Raw genomic sequence first — 19,679 nt, 5'->3', positions numbered from 1 at the left:
ACCAGGCTCCAAAAATGTCAAAGCGGATGCATTTTCCAGGTTGGAGACCACGTCTGGCTATCTACCCGGAACATCCGACTGAAGATTCCTTCCCTGAAGCTTGGGCCCAGATTTATAGGTCCCTACAAGATTGCGAATCAAGTAAATCCGGTCGCATTTAAATTGGAGCTACCGGATACCTTAAGGATTCCTCCGGTCTTCCATGTGTCACTACTAAAGTCTGTGGTCCACAACAACTTCTCTGCTGCTCCCACCTTTCCAGGACGGGTCCTGGTAGATGGTCAAGAGGAGTATACAATTTGCAGGATTCTGGATACCCGTAAATCTCGAGATTAGTCTCCAGTACTTTGGAAGGGATACGGTCCAGAGGAGAATTCCTGGGTGCGGTTAGGACCTCGGTGGCCGGAAAATTGGGGAGCAGGCAAAGATTGTTGTGGTCACAGGCTGAGGTCGGAGGCAGGCGGCAGGTAACGTGCTCGGGGTCACAGGGTTCGGCAACAGGAAGGCAGGAGCAGGACAGGGGAGCAGGGACTGAGACCAGGGAGCAGGGAACAAACAGGGACAAGCCAGATTACCAGCAAGGGCCTTTAATAATATACAGGATTCCAACACGGAACAGGAACAGAAGCAGAGGCAGAAGCAAGGGCATAAGGAGTCTGACACAAAACAAAGGCAAGGGAGGAACAGGAAACAGGAACTATAAGGATACAGGACAGGAGCAACAAGAGGAGACAAACAGACAGAGGAACCCCAGAGCAGACAGAAACCAGCAGAACACCCGGTGGACAGAGAAAGGAACTATGGCTAGGAGCAGGATGGCTAGGAGACCCTACAGGGTGCCCGCACAACATTGGAGCTCTTATGGAAAGAGTGTGTAACCGTAGTAGGCCTGTGTCTTCACAAAGTAGAAGAGTGAGTGTAGTGCTCAGCAATTAGACACGGTTCCATCTGTAGAAAGTATGAGACATAAATGTCCAGATGAAAATGGAATGTCCACAAAGTGATAATATAGTTGGACTGGAAGGGATAAGTGTCTAGTGGAGTCCACGTGACACCCACATCAATTGACACTTCAATAAGCACCCAACCAGTCTATGAATATATGTACAATAATGTCCATTGTGTACAGGCTATAACTTAAGGCACTGTGGCTCTTTACCTGTACACTCCGAGGGACACACCAATCATCTGTGGCGTGCAATCCATCCAGGTGTAGATTCCAAGTTGTAGTAGATGTAGATAGAGCACAGCCAGGGGAATCCTGCTTCTTGTATCCAGAGGAAGAAAAATAGCCAGGCAACTCCAAACTAAGTTTGTGAGGAATCGGGGAGCGCGTCCCTTGCGGCACGCTCCCTCCTCGCTTACCTATTGTACTGCAGCGGCAGCTGCCGAAGATTCCCCCCCCCCGCTGATGTGCACATCACCGTTCCTGTTACAGAGCGCGCGCGCACCCGCTCCTTTTATGCACGGTCACCGAGCATAGTTCCGCCCCCTCGGGACGTGCCACACCTCCGCTGTGCGCGGTGCATGCGCAAGATGGCACACAACGAGCCCCAGCTACGTGTCAAGTTTAGCTATGAGCCCTTGTCTCCTTGGCCTATCCTTGGCATCTGCGGAGGCCCCGCCTCCGCTCCCTCCCCTACTGGTTCCTGTCTCCTATATAGGACTGCCTCTTCCTGGCATACCTTGCTGAACATAAACTTTGGGTAGCCTTGTGTGTGCCTGGCTTGTCCAGCCCTGTCTTGCTTGTTTTCTACAGTTACCTCTCGTGTACCGACCTGGCTTTGCATTTGGATTCTTTCTGGCTTGTGACCCCTGGTTTATGGATTAACCTCTCGTGTACCGACCTGGCTTTGCATTTGGATTCTCTCTGGCTCTTTACCCCTGGCTTACGGATAACGACTACGTATACCTCTCCTACCCTTGGAACCTGGCGAGTATTGGATTAACCCTTTTTCTTCATACCCATACCCAGCAACGCTACAAACCACCTACTGGGCCCGCCTTCGCTACTGTGGGTGTGTGGCAGTCCTTCCCACCTCAGTGCCGGGGTCAGGTCTTGTCTGTGGGCTCGCACAAGCGTGACAAAGATTAATGATCAAATTTATTGCGTGCTAGAAAAAAATAAAAACCGGACTACATGAACGCACCTACGTATTTCATGCAACAGTACTTTATCAAGGTGTGATAGTGCTGTTGCATGAAACGCGTAGGTGCGTTCATGTAGTCCGTTTTTAAATTTTTTATTGTTTTTCTAGCATGTAATACCAGATACCAGAAGCAGGATTCCCCTGGATGTGCTCTATCTACATCTACTACAACCTGTGTCTTCAGAAAGCCTTCGGTGCCCTTGTCTGTAATGAGGACCCCCTCTGAAGATACTCAGAACTGCTGTAACCCAGTTGGCTGCTATTTGGGGTGGACCTTCCTTCCATGACCTCTGTCACCTAGCTCCTCTAAGTCTTTCTGCTCCCAGGCTGGTCCTCCGGTCTAAACAGCACAGACTGATGTACCAACTGGTGATGGCAGCTCTCACCCTCGTGCTCCGCCAGGGACTCTTAAAAACCTTCCCTTAGTCCTTCCTCTCCTGAGTCACCATTATTGGCCAGTAGTTTTGTCTATCATTGAGTGACTCATTAACCAACCGCAGAGAGGAGCCATTCAGTGGGGCAGCAGTCAAACATTGCAGCATCCTTTCAAGGGGGTTAAATATATATATATAAAACATTGTTACTGTTATTGTATTGTAATTTTAGAACACAATTTCCCCACTAGTTAATGTGTCTTTACAATTGCATTCACTTTTAGAATCATATACTATTTTTTTTTAAATTCTTTACACCTTGTAGTGACTTCATCTTCTTTTCATGCCCATCCTTTTTTAATTTCTGAATTTAATTTCATTTAACATTTAAGAAAGTATGGATTGATGCCCCACTTTAAGCATCACTTCGCTGTCAATACAACTTTTCTCTCAGCTAGGTATATACTAGGGTTGGGTTATAACCAAAAAACTCCCATGATATCAATAACTTGATCCCCATAATGATATATTTCATGATAAATATTTGATTGAAAAAAATACCAAAAATGTTCTAGTAAATCTAAATAAAAAGCATTCTCAAAATGAATACATTTTCTTTAGATTTACTAGAACAAAGGTCCTTTCATTTCCAATCCACTTCACATTTTCTCACCTACACTGCTTCAATCACGCTAAAATCCCCCTCATCCCATCACTCTCACCCTGAGATGCTCCCTCCATTTAAAAACACATTTCATTTATAAAATGTAAAAAATATATCAAACAGATTTTTCAACAATTCTTAATAAAATGTGTTTTCTTTTGATACTCTTAATAATTGTGGAAAAATCTGTTTAAATTAATTTTTAACCTGGGGTTGAGTACAGAGGGATAGGGTCTCAGTCGCAAGGAGAAGGTGGGGATGGAGAGATTCAGTACCCCATAAGTAAAGTGGGATGGAGGGGTTAAGGGCCCTAGGGGGTGGGTTGGGTGAAGGAGAAAGTCAAGAGACCAGTTTCTACCTTTCACTGCTGCAGCTGCTTTGTCGCATGCTATCCCCCCCCTGTGCTGCTTGAAACTCCTCCCCTGTGCTTCTCAAATATCCTCCCTCTCTGTCTGCATTCAGAAGCAGAAAGGGAGGAAGGACTCGGGGAGAAGAGCCAGTTAGAGAATTCACAGTGCGGCCGCTTCAAAGCTGCATCGCTGATCACAGAAACTGACACCATGTAATACTGCGATAATAAATAATCTCCCATATTGGCACACCGTCCGATTTTTACTATTGCAGTATTACTTTATACTGGTATATTGCCCAACCCTAGTATATACCACTCTCTAAATTTCATTTAATCATTTAAAATTCAAATTGACTGCAGGCAGCAATCTCTACACTGACAAACCCTGCATCCTTTCATCACATGGCTCGGCAGAAACAGAGATGCCACTTGATGTTCATGCCGAGTTTACAATCGGCATGTGTTGTGTGTTTCATTCATATAATTTTTCCTTAACTACAAAGAACTTTGAGTGAATCTGCTGGTCAGTCAACTATATATCCTGGCGATCTACAGCAGTGATGGAAGGTCATAATTCAACTTCATTCCATGGCATTGCCCAGCCAACAACAACCATCAACAGAGCATTTTACCTATTACATCATAGCCCAGCACTTACCTCCTACTTTTCACATTGGACAAATCCGCTAATGACTATCCGTATCTTTAGGATACAGACACCAATAAACTGTAAACTTGATGTCCCGGAGCAATAAAAAAGCAACCAAGTTTTTATGGGTGGATCCTTTGCTCTAGTTTCCTTTCTTTTTGCCTAAACTTTCAATGCACAAATAACATGTGACTCCATACGGTATAGCATTATTATACAGTTTATTCTTCAGCTTGTGAATTGGGAGCATATTCAGAGAGGTTAGAAAGGTGTTAAGCTGCACACAATGTATATGTATCTGAAGGACACATTCTACTTTTCTGTATTGCACATTACATTTTTCCCCTACTACTGCATATGTCTTCCATTTTCTTAGTTGCAAAACCCCCACCTGATATTGTGTGACAATAGTGGATAATAATATGCTAATAGTCTGTGTCTAATATAAGAAACCTGATTATCACGATTTGATGCAGGTGCAAAGCAGAGAATACCGTTCCAGCTTCATAGTTAGCACCACTTTCCTTTGCCTTGTTACCCAGGCCCTAAACAAAATTCACCAGGGAGTTGAAGGCACAACCAAAAGGTTAATTGCAAACGTGACTATATCTATACTTGTTTTCATACTTTCTTTACTATATTGTTTCCTTGCCAATTCCTTAAAGTTTTCGGTCCCTGAATATTTTTTCTCTTTGCATGAAATACGGTACTAAAACGGATTGCTCCACATTAACTGTGTCATATGTCAAGGTACTTGCTTGAAAACCTTTCATTTCATTTAACTTTGACCCTTTTTGCTAACCTGCCTGTTAATATCTGCTTACTATTTGTTTATTTTCTCTTTCTTTTCTTCTCTTCTGCTTCCTTGGATGCTTTCCCAAAGGAGGACAAAGTGGTTAGAACCTTTTTTCTTTTATCTTCTAATCAATGGTTCAATGCTAGAATATTTCATAAGGTTTTGAGTATAGGTGGCACGTGTGTGCGATTGCTATTGAGTGTGTAGCGTTTGACAATGTTACCGTGTTGAGGCTGTTAAATCACTCACTGTGCAAAATGTTAGATAAAACGTGCATTGTTGGGTAACCCTTAAGTAATGTTAAGAAGATGCAGTGGTTCTGGTGAAGGATAGAAAAAGGCCTACAGTACATAAAACATTATATAAAAGTTCTAAGACAAGTGTATAATAGGCCACATTAAGTTTTATTTCATCATTATTTTTTCCTGAAATAGAAATGCTCTTAGATAATTTAAACTAATCCAAATAATAGAAACGCAACAGAAAAGAATTGAGCGCAAATTTAATTTAAAAGTGAACAATGTGAACACACTTGTGTGATAAAGAAAATACATTTATACAATTCCTGGAAAAAGTGCTGCCCCAGAGATGGACAATTCAAGTCCATGAACAAATAGTAGAAGCATAGAATCAGGTGCGCAAATAAATCCAGGTGTATGTAGCCCATATTCCCCATGTCTAAGGAACTACGTGTGCTGGGTACCTGTCAGGCGTACAGGAGGCCTGATCATCCCCCACTGGGAGCCTGGGGTGATCGCGTTCTTTGGTATGCAGAGCCTCCACCTGGGAGGGATCCTGGCGCAACAGGATAACCCCCCCACAGGAACAACACCGGCAGTAAATAAAGGCACACTCACAGGTATAACCAACTATATTTACTGACACATATCACTATAACACAATAATCGCACAAGACCCCGCATGCAGTACCGGCACAATATATATATATACACCTCGGTGAGATCTCCCCAAGTAATGAGGTGCCCTGGGCACCTAACCACTCGTGTCCACAGAGCCAAGCCCACCCAAAGTGTGTGGAGTAGCACTACCCACTGTGTATATGGCCGTTGGTGCACGTGATACCTGTCCTGGTCTAAGGCCAGACCAGGTCAAACTGTAGAGGATTGATCCGTTGGACCGCAGAGTGCTCCCACAACGCGATCTACCGGATCCTCTTCATCCGCTTCTGGAGGGGTCTCCTGCTGGAGTGGGTCTCTGTAAATGTCTTTAGTAAGGTGCCTGTGGTCTGGTCCCAGACCGCAGGCCACGCACACCATGTGGGGTCAGTCACCGGTGCCCTGATACTATACAGTTACGCTATAAGCGTCCCTATCTATGGGCCTTCCCTGCAGCAACCTCAAACTACAGTGAGTCGGGGCCTAGCTTGGACCTGGGGGGAAAATCTGGCCTAGTCCAGTGGATCACTGCTCCCTGGACACTACCTTACTCCTTGCTGTCCTGCTCCCGACTGCCGCGCCGCTCTGCTTTGCGCCAAACTCCTCTCCCTGCTCTGCATTGATCGTGGCATCATATAGGCTACCGCTGCGCAATGTGGTTAGCAGCCCCTGGCAGAGCCTATTCTAAGATGGCCGCCACTCTTGGCTGTACTGTACATGCGCGACGGTGACAGTGCGTAGCGCGACGGTGACAGTGCTCATGCGCGAGGAAGATGGCGGCGCCCTGTACCGGCGTCCACTGCGGAGCTCCGGCGACCCAATCGCCCATGCAGCCCTCCCCCACCTGGCACAGAGGTGAGCGGGGAGCTGGTCTACATGTATATGAAAAATAAGATACAAATATAGTGCAATACAGTATTTCATAAGTTAAATAATGAGAAAAAAGTATAAATAATTCACTCACATGGGCTGTGAGTGATTTAGGCAGTGTGGTTGTTCGGAGTAACCAACTCGTGTGTGTATCCGGACACTCTCGCGATGGCGTTCGTCAGGACCAGATGAGTGAAGTGGGGGGACAAGGGGGAAGGGGATCCCACATGCGAAAATAGAGAAGACACAAATGGTGCATTTTGCTTTATATTATTGTTGCCCTGTTTCCCCTAGAACACAGGAAACTACCTAGTACTGTGCTTATACCTGTTGGCTCCAGGAGCCTGAGCCTCCTCCATGGAGAGCCTGGGGTGTATACTTACTCTGGTGCAGTGCCTCCACCTGTGAGGGATCCCAGCAGCGTGGAAGCAGCCCCTCACAGGACACAACAATAAACACCACACAGCATAAAATGAGAAAACCTTTACTGGTAAACGAACGGTATATGTTAACTCTTATTCTCTATTATGGGTAAGATAATTGTATATAGGCACAACTACCACACGCCTCTCAGGGCTCACTTCTCAGAAATACACCCACCACCGTGTTCCACACCGTGTCCACTATTGCGTGTCTCACGCAGAGTCCCCAAGTGTCCCGCAATGAAGAGTAGTCCTTGGTCACTAGGCCCACAGTGTCCCCAAAGAACCCACCCTTATAGGCGTGATCAGTGCCAGTATGTTGGTGCACGTAATATACGATACCTGCCCAGAGCAATGGCACCTGGGCCCTTAAATATCTTCAAAAAGGATCCGCCGACCTCCTACGCACCGTCCTGGCTTCACCAGCGCGATGATCCGTCAGAGGCGATCCCACTCTGAAGATAGTCTCTCTAGGAGTGCAGTGTCCGCTGAATCCCTAACTATCACTGTATAACACTAAGGGGCAGGGTCCCTGACTTAGGACCTGTCCCTGAAGCACAACAAGCTATATATGTCTCAGGGCCTTATCTTGGGCCTAGGGGAGTATATTCTGGCATAGTGTAGAGGCTTAGTTGCCCTCCACATTGACCCTCTGCGCCCTACCTCTCTCTGTCACACTCTGCCTGCGTGCTCCCTGTGACCCGCTTCCTTATCCTCCCTGCAGCAATTCTCCAGCTCCTATTGGCTCCTGGCATCTCGTGGGACACTCCTAAGGCTCATGGGATTTGTAGTCCCTCGAAAGAGCCTTTCCTGATTGGTTATCGTTTGCGCGCTTTTCCACTGCGCATGCACAACCTAGAATGGCCACCACCGATACTCTGCACATGCGTGAGCTTCCCTAAGATGGCGGCTCGCTCTCCGCAATTACCGGAGCCCCCAGTGACGCGATCGCCCTCCTGGCGCACACCAGCAACCTCCCGTTGCACGCCCCTCCCTTGGAGCTTCCGACACCTGTGCCCGCTATTCCGCACACCCCAGCAACCACCCGCAACTCTCCTGCACAACCGGAGGTAACTCAGCAAGGGGGCACAACCTCAGAGAGGGGAACCTGGCTACATCATAAAATAGTAAGAGGTATTAAACTAATAAGCAATATGCATAAATAGATGTTGAGACCACCCAGGGTCAGAATCTGGAAGGGAAACAGCACTCCTTCTCCCACCGGTAATTCAACTGCTACGGCCATCCACAGCGAAAGTTGGTAATGACCAGGTATAGAGGCACCAAATCTTGGCTAGAAATTCCTCCAGAAAGTCCACCAGTCACTGGATAGTACTCAAGACGTCTGTGGAGCACCCTTAAATGGTGGCGCTACACAGACGTTTTGAGAACTATCCAGTTTCTGGAGGAATTTCTAGTCAAGATTTGCTGTGCACGGTCGCGCAGATGAATTACTAGTGTGAGGAGTGCTGTATCCCTCCCAGATTCAGACCCTGGGTGATCTCAACATCTGTTTATGCATATTGCTTGTTAGTGTAATATCTCTTACTATTTTATAATATAAAGCAATCTGCACCATTTGTGTCTTCTCTATTTTTGCATGTGGGATTCCCTTCCCTCTTGTCCCCTCACTTCACTCATCTGGCCCTGACGAACACCATCGTGAGAGTGTCCGGATATACACACAAGTTAGTTACTTCGAACAACCACACTGCCTAAATCACTCACGAACCATGTGAGTGAGTTATTTATACATTTTTATCATTATTTCACTTATGAAAATACTGTATTGCACTATATTTTATTTTTCATATACACCTGGATTTATTTGCGCTCCTGATTGATTCTATTTGTCTATATATGAAACTAAACTAGCTTCAAAGAAGGCTACACTAAATTAAGGAAAACTGAAATATGAATATATTTTAAGCGTCTTATAGCCGAAGTTGCATTAATCCAGGAAAGACAGAAAGTGAAAAACTTAGGAGAGTGGGTGGATAAATGTATATATTCCACAGCAGTAGGGAAAAAGGAGTAGCCATCTTAATAAACAAATCTTTGTCATATTAAGTTATCTCCACTGAAGGGGATGTGGAGGGGAGAGTGGTACACTGCCTTGTCAGAATATATAATGAGGAATTAAACATCTATAATGTGTATGGACCAAATTAATATGATCAAAATTTTGTTCAAACAGTGACGGATACTATACTCACTGGAAAAGATAGTAATTTGATAGTAGAAGGGCATTTTAATTGGGTAATGGATCCATATATAGATCAATCAGTTCAGATTCAAGGGAAATCAAGGTTAAAACTGGCGCAAAAAGGTGCACAGGGGTTAAAGGATATTTTGGGTCCAGAAGACTGCTGATGAATGTTTAACCCTCTGGAAAGAGAATACACTTTTTTCTCACAGCCACATAATTCATTCTCCAGAATAGATTATATTTCTGCCAATAGTGAGGTAACGGAGAACGTCACAGATACTAAAATAGAAGATATAATCATCTCGGAACTTTCCCCAGTATGGGTGGAGGTTAATATGGGACAAAGAGTGCATGGAGATAGAATATGGAGATTTCCTTCTTACTTGTATCATAACGAAGAATTTAAAGCATGCCTTCGAAATAATTGGTTTTATTTTAAGGAAACTAATGCGGCTCAATGCCACACAGGAAAGTTATTTTGGGGGATTGGGAAGGCAGTTTTAAGAGCGAAAAGAATTGCATACTGTATATGAATAAGAGAAGGAAGGAGATTGATATGGAGTTCTCTAAGACGAGCAAAGAGTTACATAATAGATTCTGTGGTTTTAAGCTAAATCCCACTACAGATAACAGAGACAGTTGAGTTATATGAGAGAAAAATAGAAAACCGAATGTATGATCAAGGAGGGCAACAAGACATATAAAGTATGTCAATGGAAATATATGTAGTATTTTCTCGGAGTATAAGCGGATTGAGGAGGTAATATAACAACAAAGTGGAGGATCAAAAATAGGAAGAGACACAGCACAGGGGTAGAAGAAATGAGGCAATAATATCAGCGTGGGCTAACCAAAGCCTTGCCAAAAGTTTTTTTACCTCTATTGATAGCCCCATGTCTCTGGAATGCCCGGTGTGGAGTGACCAAACACTCAGTGATTGAGCACTGTCCTGTTCCTCCGGCTTGCCTGTATGTGCGCGTCGGCAGCTTGAGGCGATCCTCCAATGGCATCTGAAAATGACGTTCTTGGTTTATTTTTGGTTTAATGACACATGTATATTTATGGTTATGTATTCAATTAATATTATTAACACAATATGGATATCACTTATTTAAACTTTATGAAATTATGCATTAACTGTATTCATTATGAATAGATTAAAATCATATATTGGATGTTTATGTTATACAGATCTCTTTATATTTTAATTTTATTAGAGATCAACATATACTTCCATTAAATATTTATAGGGGACATGTTACTATTTTTTTTATGTAGTGACCAATATATACCAATTTCATAGATATGCAGATTTATAATTACATACTTTGTTATTTAATATCAATGGTCTCCATTTATGTCTGTTTTTTCTGTATTTTTTAAATTTTTTTGTTTTTCACAACTAATTATTGATTGACATCAGTTGTCTCTTTCTACTTGTTGGGGGTATAAATAGTGTTCCCCTCCCTCACCTGTATACGCGTTGAGAAAGCACCATAGGGGGCATGAAACACGTGAGAGGAGAGTTTTTCTGTTTTGCCATGTTTTTTATGTAGACCAATACATTGGTTTTAATTTTCTATGCTGGTGTTTTTTTTCCCGTTTTTTACTGGAGTGGCTGTCTCCACGATCGACACAATCTTTCTACAGTTATATGAGAGCCAAGGATATATGTGAGGTTTGGCTATATAGAAAAGAACAAAAGAAAATGCAGTTCAGAGATTTAAACTTTTACAAGTTTGGAAATAAAGCAGGGAAACTGTTGGGCAATATGGCTAGAAAACCTATGAAGTCAAACCATATTCTGAGAATAAGGGAAAAATCGGGAGATATCACCACTAATCCTAGAGACATAAATAAGGTTTTTCAAAATTTCTACCAAAATGTATATAGTAAAAGCAATATAGACGAAGAGGCACAGTGTGGTTTTCTGGGAAACATTAAGCTCCCTAAGTTAGGCAGAGAAGAGCAGTTGATGTTAAATGCTCCTATAACGATTGTAGAGATAGAAAATTCTATTAAAACTCTTAGAAATGGGAAAACGCCAGGCCCAGATGGATTCACAGGAGAGTTTTATAAAATGCTTATTGATGATATTGGGGCCTCCCAAAGAGGTGTTCAAAAAAATTCTAGATAAAGAAAAATATATAGAGACGGGTAAAGCTGCCTCTGTAAGAATAATTCATAAAGAAGGTAGAGACCACTTGAACCCAGAATGCTCTTTTGAAATGGACATAAAGATATTATCAAAAATATTGGCCAATAGACTTGCTACAGTCCTACCCAAATGAATACATGCAGATACAGGTTTTGTTAAGGGCAGAGCTTCTGTTAAAAATATCAGAGAGTTTATAACAGCTATACACTGGACAAAAACTAATACGCAAAGCAATAAAGATAATATAATAATATCAGTGGATGCCGAAAAAGCTTTTGATAATGTGGGGTGGGACTATCTGATGAATGTTCTGAGGAAAATTGGTATTACAGGAATCTTTCTTGGTGCGATCAGAGCAATGGATTAAGAGCCCAAAGCAAAAATAATGACAGCTGGCTTACTATCACAAGAGATAGGACTTTTCAGCGGAACAAGGCAGGGCTGCCCCGTTATCCCTGCACTGCTTTTTAATATTGCGATTGAACCTCTTGCTGAATATTTTAGAAATATGACTGAGTTTAAAGGGATCAAGATATCCTTATTCACGGATGATTTATTATTGTTGTTTGTGTCAAATCCAGAAGAGGCAATAGAAAGAATATGTCAGGTATTTGAAGAGTTCAGAAAATATTCGGGTTTTAAGGTGAATGCAGCTAAAACTGAAATACTAATCCTATCAAGTAAAACCAATATGAAATTTGAAGGAAAATGCCCATTCAAGGTAACTAGGAAACCACTTGCATATTTAGGAATTTATATTGATCTGGAGGGTAAATATCTTTACAAAAATAATTTTGGGGCATTTATCCCTAAAATAATCACAGAATTAGAGGGGTGGCAAATTTACCACTTAATTTGTCCGGCAGATGGTTAAAATGATCAGTTTCGTAAGATTAATTTACCCTCTACAGATGTTACCAATATTATTGAAACACTCCGATGTTAAACTTCTAAATAAGCCATTTCTAGGTTTATCTGGAGTTAAGGGAGAAATAGAAGTACTATTAGTAAATTACAGTATGTCTGAAGAAAATATGGGGGGGGGGCTTAATTTGGCTAATATTAGAAAATATAATCTGGCTTGTGGAGCAAGACATGTAGGAGATTGGATAACCGGAAACAACTATTACTCATGCCTAGAATTAGAGGAGTATGCAGGAACTCCTCCAACAGGCAAAACCGAAGCACAGCCGCAGTAGAGAGACGAAAGAAGGCTGATGTAGTGACTAAAAAGCTTTTTTACAATAAAGTGTAGTACTGACGGATCCTCTGACGCGTTTCAGCCCAGCGGGCCTTTGTCAAAGAGTGATCCGTCAGTGAAATCAAACACACTGATATAGTGTGTATAAATCCAAAACACCTGTGTATGTTGTCCATACACTGATGGGCAACAGGTGAAGAGAATAACACAGCTAAATCAGAGATGTAAAAAATAGGTAATACAATACAATAAAAACAGTGACCAGAATCACATGAACCCAAAAGTGTACCTTTCTCATACATGATATAAAACAAGTAACAACATTAATAATAAAATCAAATGATGAACTGGTCACACAATAAAAACAATACAAAAAGGAAATAAATCTCAGTAAATACACATTGTTGAAAATGAATAATAAATGGTTAATGAAATCTATATAATAAATAGCAGTATACCCAAATCAGAACGGATGAGACAAAAATAGTCAAAACCAATAAATGATATCCTCATAGAAAATAATAATTATAAACTGAATAAATAAATAAACTAAATATTATTGAATAAAGAAAAAGAAAGAAAAAGAGAGGATGGGAAAGAAGGGGGGGGGGGGGAGGGAGGGAAGGAAAGAAAGAAAATGAAAAAAGAAAGAAGAAAGAAGAATTAGAGGAGTAATTATATCCCCAGAGAGTCTCCCGGGGATTTTACATTTAAAATTGAGAGAAATACCAATGGAAGCCAAAGGAAACCTGCTAATTAAGGATACATGAGCTACTTGGAGAATATTGACAAAACAATTATGGCTTTCATATACTTGCTCAAAATTATTAACTATAAAAGGGAATTTAAGGTTTCTTCCAGGAAAGATGCAGGCTTCTTTTCAGATATGGAGAGACAAGGGGATTACGAATGTTGGGCCAGTTGGTAGATATGAACAATAGTAAATTGGCTTTATTTTTGTTAAATAAATCATGACACGGTGTAATATGTCATGTGTTGTTCATCTGAGGTTGTATTTACCTAATTTTAATACCTGCTAAGGAACAGATGGTTGTTATTATGTCCCGATATGTAAAACCATAGAATTCAAAGAGGGTGTACTTTCTTTTTCACACTGTGTGTGTGTGTGTGTGTGTATATATATATATATATATATATATATATATATGTGTGTATATATATTATGTGAAAAAGATATATATATATATATATATATATATATATATATATATATATATATATATATATATATATATACAGTATATATCAGAACATAATGCCTGCCACTCATGGGTCTTAAGTATGAATGTTGTGTATTTATTGGATGATGTAGATGGCTGTGCTTGGCCACAATGGGTGGTAGGAGTGACTGGGTATGGGACAATAGCCATGAGAGTAGGCTATTGGGAAGTATGATTAGTGTATTATCAGTTCACGTTTTCCAGTGCATGAGCCCTATATGGGCCTATACATTTAACCTGAAAATCTTGTGGAGTTATTTGTTATCCATATCTTTCATTCATGGTTGCTTGTTTCTTTTGAAAAAAGTGGGAAACCCCACTCCCTTTTGTTTTTTCCCTTTTCAGTGGCATACCAGAGGGTTTTGCCTGGATGCTGGTGCCGTTTTGGTTGTGACCGCTGCGTTTATTAAGCTGCTATACGTTTCCGTTTGTTTTTCAGGTGCCCTCCCTCTAGGTGGCCATCTTGCTGTGCACCACGCATGCGCCCCCTCTCTTTTTTTCTTTACTACTCCTGCCATCTTTAAATCCTGCCATTGAGGGTGAAAAAAAACCCATGGCTAATTAAAAAAAGATTAAATTGAAACTACTAATTGAAATTATTAAGGTTTTAAGTACTTATATGAAAAGTTACTCAAGTTATAAGCACTCATGTTGAAATTTCTAATGTCCATTATAGCTCACAAAATATCCACTTTTTAAAAAGTGGATAATTTGAGAGCTTTAATGGCAGTAGGTAATATCAATGATCAGTATTATTATGACAAACTGGAGGAATTATGGTTTAACAGCATCTAAACAATATGCATAAAGTGTACATATTCCTGTCAATTTAAGGATATGAAAGTTCAGTAAATTCCATTAGGTGTGCTTCATGAGGTGACAATATTTTTATGACATTTTATTGTAAGCAAATACATATACCGGAATACAAAGCTACATTGGAAAATATCATTTTTTGAGATCCAGATTTCAGATTTTCTGTGTGATCCTGGAGCAGTACAGTATTTAAAGGACGCCTTTTATGTAGAGAAACATCTGTCAAATTAGAAGCTGCGTGTCAAGTATTTCACGATTCACTCTTCTAACAATAATTAGTGAGCTGAATTCATTGGAAGTGCTAGCTGGCTGTGACCACTTAAAAACCATAAATATGAGAGAACATATGTGCAGCAATTTAGTCAGCTCTACATTGTTGTTCTTTATTTTATAACAAAAGTTATATGAATCAGGGGTCACAAATGAACATTAAGATGCTAAGTTGAATCTGCATGCAAATTTGATGTTGCATCTGTCACTGCAATAATGTATCTGCATTCCTCTTATTGCATTAGTATTTGGGGGGGGGGGTCAATCAAAGAAAGGGGTATATAAAAATTGTAACTGGCATCATTTTACTTTCTCTTTGCATTATTTAAATTCACCAGGTTTGTGAGAATCTGAGCTTCTGTATTCATTCTGTATTCAGGTTTTATACACTTTCATACTGGGACAATTTTGGTTGTCATCTCAATACATTTCCCTTTATTTATTTATCCTTAACTTTATATTTAAAGGTGCAGTCCCCTCTAGACACTCTCCTCCCCCGTAACCGACCGTACTTGGATATTTCTAGTGGGAGAGTCCCTCGGAAAATCCAGAAAGAAAAATATAACAGAAGCTAAACTCCAGCTTGAAAATGTCACCACACCCACTTTGTAGAGAGAGACAATAAACCAGGAGTCTGAGAGAAACAGGGGATACCGGGAGTGGACCTAGCAACCATAGAGTCTCCTTGACACGTAACATTCCTTAAACTGAAACAGTTTCAGCCGTAGATGATGTTGTTTTTTTTATTATGTAGGGTAATAATTGTGAGGTATGGCCTGCTACAGAAACATACACCTTCATAAGAGCTCCACCATTGTGCCGGCACTTACACTTGTCCCCCTTTTAACCTGGAGTTAAGGGGACTTGGGGGAGACACTGTTACAGAACTGTGCAGCGAATTATATGTATATGTATTGTGTCTATATGTGGATGATCCTCCCGTTTGAGGATTATATATATACAGACGAGACCACGAGTATTCTAAAACTTGCCTTAAACTAGCCCGGTTACATTCTGGGTATGTGCTGGGTGTAACCTGGCTAGTTTAAGGCAAGTTTAAGGCATTTCTGCATTGACTAATGACCCATAGGATTAACACAGCAGGAGTCCCTGGCAGTCCCATTCAGTTTGAATTGAGTTTTAGCATTGGTTGCAAAACTCTGCAGTAATGATAGGTGGCGCTAGTGTGCTTGTGTGTCTTCAATCTAAATGCAATGTAACCGATCCCTTATTCACGTTAATTTTGTATTATATGATATCCCATATATTTAAATGAAACCCACCACTTATTCCCCATAAAACTTCAGATGACTACAAAGTATTTTTAAATATGATTTATAAAATTAGATTATAGTAAATGACAGTTTATAGATAATGTGCAAAGACTTTTTGAGAAACAATAATACAATTTTATTTGATCTTCCAAACGTACAATCTTCTTTGACCAGCATCATCTTCGGGCATGTGAATGTTATATATTAACAATCAAGAAGAAATAGATACATGAATTACATTGCGTGGTACATATACTACTGATAAACTTGTATGCTCATCTGTGTTTCTTTGGAAGCTGTTTGAAATGCATCTGCGTATCATTGAATCTCTGCGCGTACAAGTTTATATGGAATCTGGTTGAAATACATACTGCATACATGTCATTAAAATTCTGCGCATGCAAACGATACAGTATGTACGAACTGTATTGAACGCATGTGTTTCCTGCATGAACACAGTGTTGCTACTCATCAGCCTGCTGAACCTGCAAAACAAGAATGAAAAGAAGAATTAAACAATGACTAAAATAGGACTTTTTTAAATAATACAATCTTCTTCAAGTGACATCTTCTTCTTGCTGTCTCTTTTGCATGTTAAAATGTAAAATAATTGTGAGAATGTTGTTTAGGGATGAAAATACATTATCTTAAAAAGTTGAAAATATGATTAGTTTTTAGACTTTGTCATGGAACAAGAACCACATCTCTGTTTCACCCCCTTTCCTTTGCAGCTTCTGCTTGTCACGTTCTCATTCCAGCTGCATGTACAGTGGCGACACTGTTTATTCTAATACGGCTAGAGCCGCAAGCCGCGAGGTTTCCCGGCTTTGTTCTTGAATTCCCTCGGCGTGCCGTGCGTCACAGATGCGCGGTCACGCTTCATTGGGAGCGTGCGCACGGCGTGCGTGCCCAGGGCTCCCCGAAGGGAGCCCTGGTGTCCCGAGATGTGGGGATGGCGGTGGGGGGCTCCGGGGGACCCGGCGGACCCAGAGAGGGGAGGGGGAAGCCCCGATCTGAGGACCGATCCTCCGAGGCTCTGGCGCGCGCACGGGACACCTCGGCTCTTGCCTGGTATCTGTCGCGGCCGAGACCGGGTAAATGTTAGAATAAACTCGGCCGTGACAGTATCTTGCTCTGTACACACACAGTGTCTGTGTGTTAGACACAGTGTTGCGATCCCTGTCTCTGCATTATGCCAGAGAGTTGCTACAGCAACCTCAGCCTTTCTATCAGAATGGGCTAGTCTGCCTTCTCCCCCTCTGCCTTGCTGACAGATGGTCTGTCCACAGGCTATCTTGCTACCCAGAATACACTGGCACTTCCTTTTCCACCTTCAACACTAGCTGACTGAGTACCCTTCTGTAATTTGCTCTACTGGCAAGGCCTCATCCTTTTTCACCTTTCCCCACTATCAAGCGCACTCACCATAGAGACATTCTCTCACAATACCTTCATCCACAAGTGCCTTTGTAAATCCATGCTTTTTCTCAATAAAGTGAAGAAAGACAAATAACTTGTTGTGCTTGTAAAAGGAATGAGTTGAACCTATCTGGGCTATTCATGCTACACATGACTCTGGCCTCCAGAATAGTGAAAAAGGGGGGGGGACCGTGTGCCTTACAGGCACTTACAGGAGCTGCTACTCTAAGGCCTCGGCCATGCTCCCTGCTGGCGTGCTGAGGCGCTCTGAGGCGCAGGGAAAGCGGGTGCTTTCCTGGCCTTGCGGTTGCTTACCGCATGCGCTGTCAGCGGGCCATCAGGGGGCGGGCGCGTCACTGGCCGAGGGCGGGCCAGTGACGTCACGGAGCTGCTCATTAGGCGAACAGCTGACGTGACCGGCCTGTCGCACCAGCAAGCGGGGGAATTTTAAATTCCCCTAAGACTTGCGCTTCCACAAGCGCGCGGAAGCGCAGGTGAGCCCCTACTAAAGCCACTCTAATTGCGACTGTAGGGGCTCAGTGCTGAGCAGGAGCGCGCGTCAGCACGCTTCCGCCAGCAAGCGCTAAACATGGCCAAGAGTCAATGTGTCTGTCCTGCGCTTCCGTGTGCAGAGCAGTATTCTGAATGAGTCAGACACTGGGGCATCACACGAGGGAGCTCCGTTTAGCCTCAATAACAACCGGTGCAGGGGGAATGAAGCTGCCTTACCTCACCTGCACTCCGGTCTGGGATCTGCTCCCTCGGCTGCTCCTGCGTGCCACCGTCTTAGTGTAGGCTGGAAACAATGGTGGATTTGGCGCAACTGCGCATGTCTGGATCAGAGAGACTCCTGAAGTTCTTCAACAACTTTATTGATAATGCACACAAGGGCTAACACCGCATTCTCCCCCTCTACGCGTTTCACCATCACAGATAGGGCTTCGTCTTGGAGTGGGGAGAAGCGGAAGCTGCCCAATTAAATACAGAAAAAAGCGCACGAAAAACGGCATAAATTAAGTTAAAACTTTAACCTCATCAATGCCTGAGCCTGTTAACATGTTCCCCATATTGCAAAATCCTTTAAATAGACTATCAAAGGAATTATTAAAGGAATACAATGTTGTAAAACCTTAGAATGTCCTTGCATTCATTTTCTATGTATATATTATCTCTGGCTCTGGTTAATCATTGATGGTATATAATGAAATTAAAAACTGCTGTAAATACTGCTAGTACCCGGTTGACTCTCTTAATACAATGTTGTATATGGCTTAGCAGCCACTTACTTGTATAATGTGTGGTTGTATTTCTTTTCAGAAAAGTTATATACCACACACTAATCCAACTATGAACATGTATATTTTGGCTGCTTCAACATAAATTATTAAGCACAACCGGTTAATGAAAAAAGGGGAGAGGGGAGGGGGGGGGGAGTAGGAGAGGGAGGGGGGGGGGGAAGGGGAAAAGGGGTGATGGAATAGGAGCAAGTTCAGAAACATCCACAGAGGCTCTAAAAATAATAAACTGAATTATAGCATAATTTTAAAACAATCCTATGATAGGATATAATGAATGCATACATCCCTGAAACATATGCTCCTGATGACTTTAAAGAAAACAACGTAGATCCCAGTCAATATTAAGTCCGTTGGGCTGTAGAGAATTTAATGTATAAATCCAATGGGCCTCTCTCTGATGCAAGATCTTAATTCTATCACCTCCCGGGGGGGGGGGGGGGTAATGTAATATGTTCAATGGCACAGCATTGAAAATTTTCCACAGAACCCAACGGACATACATTGAAATGTATAGGAACCGAATGTGTCATGTCGTGATTCTTGATTAATCTAAGGTGTTCCATAATGCGGATTTTAAGAGCCCTACTTGTGAGCCCTACATATTGTTTATTACATCCGCA

The 19,679-nt window shown here is 42.0% G+C and overlaps 1 protein-coding gene across 25 annotated transcripts in view; it reads left to right on the top strand.

Annotated features, from left to right (window-relative positions):
• Positions 1–19,679, top strand: part of RIMS1 (regulating synaptic membrane exocytosis 1) — a 489,535-nt gene that overhangs the window by 99,772 nt on the left and 370,084 nt on the right. For 22 of the 25 annotated variants that reach the window (XM_075598045.1, XM_075598044.1, XM_075598043.1 and 19 more), the window contains exon 3: positions 5,073–5,084. The exons of the other annotated variants lie outside the window; for them this stretch is intronic. In XM_075598045.1, the coding sequence (XP_075454160.1) occupies positions 5,073–5,084 (12 nt within the window). The remainder of the gene's footprint in view (positions 1–5,072; positions 5,085–19,679) is intronic. 25 annotated transcript variants of the gene reach the window in all.

The sequence above is a fragment of the Ascaphus truei genome, chromosome 4, assembly GCF_040206685.1.
Source record: "Ascaphus truei isolate aAscTru1 chromosome 4, aAscTru1.hap1, whole genome shotgun sequence".
Classification (NCBI taxonomy): domain Eukaryota; kingdom Metazoa; phylum Chordata; class Amphibia; order Anura; family Ascaphidae; genus Ascaphus; species Ascaphus truei.
Note: the sequence above shows the minus strand (reverse complement) of the source record. Positions and strands in the feature narration are given on the sequence as shown.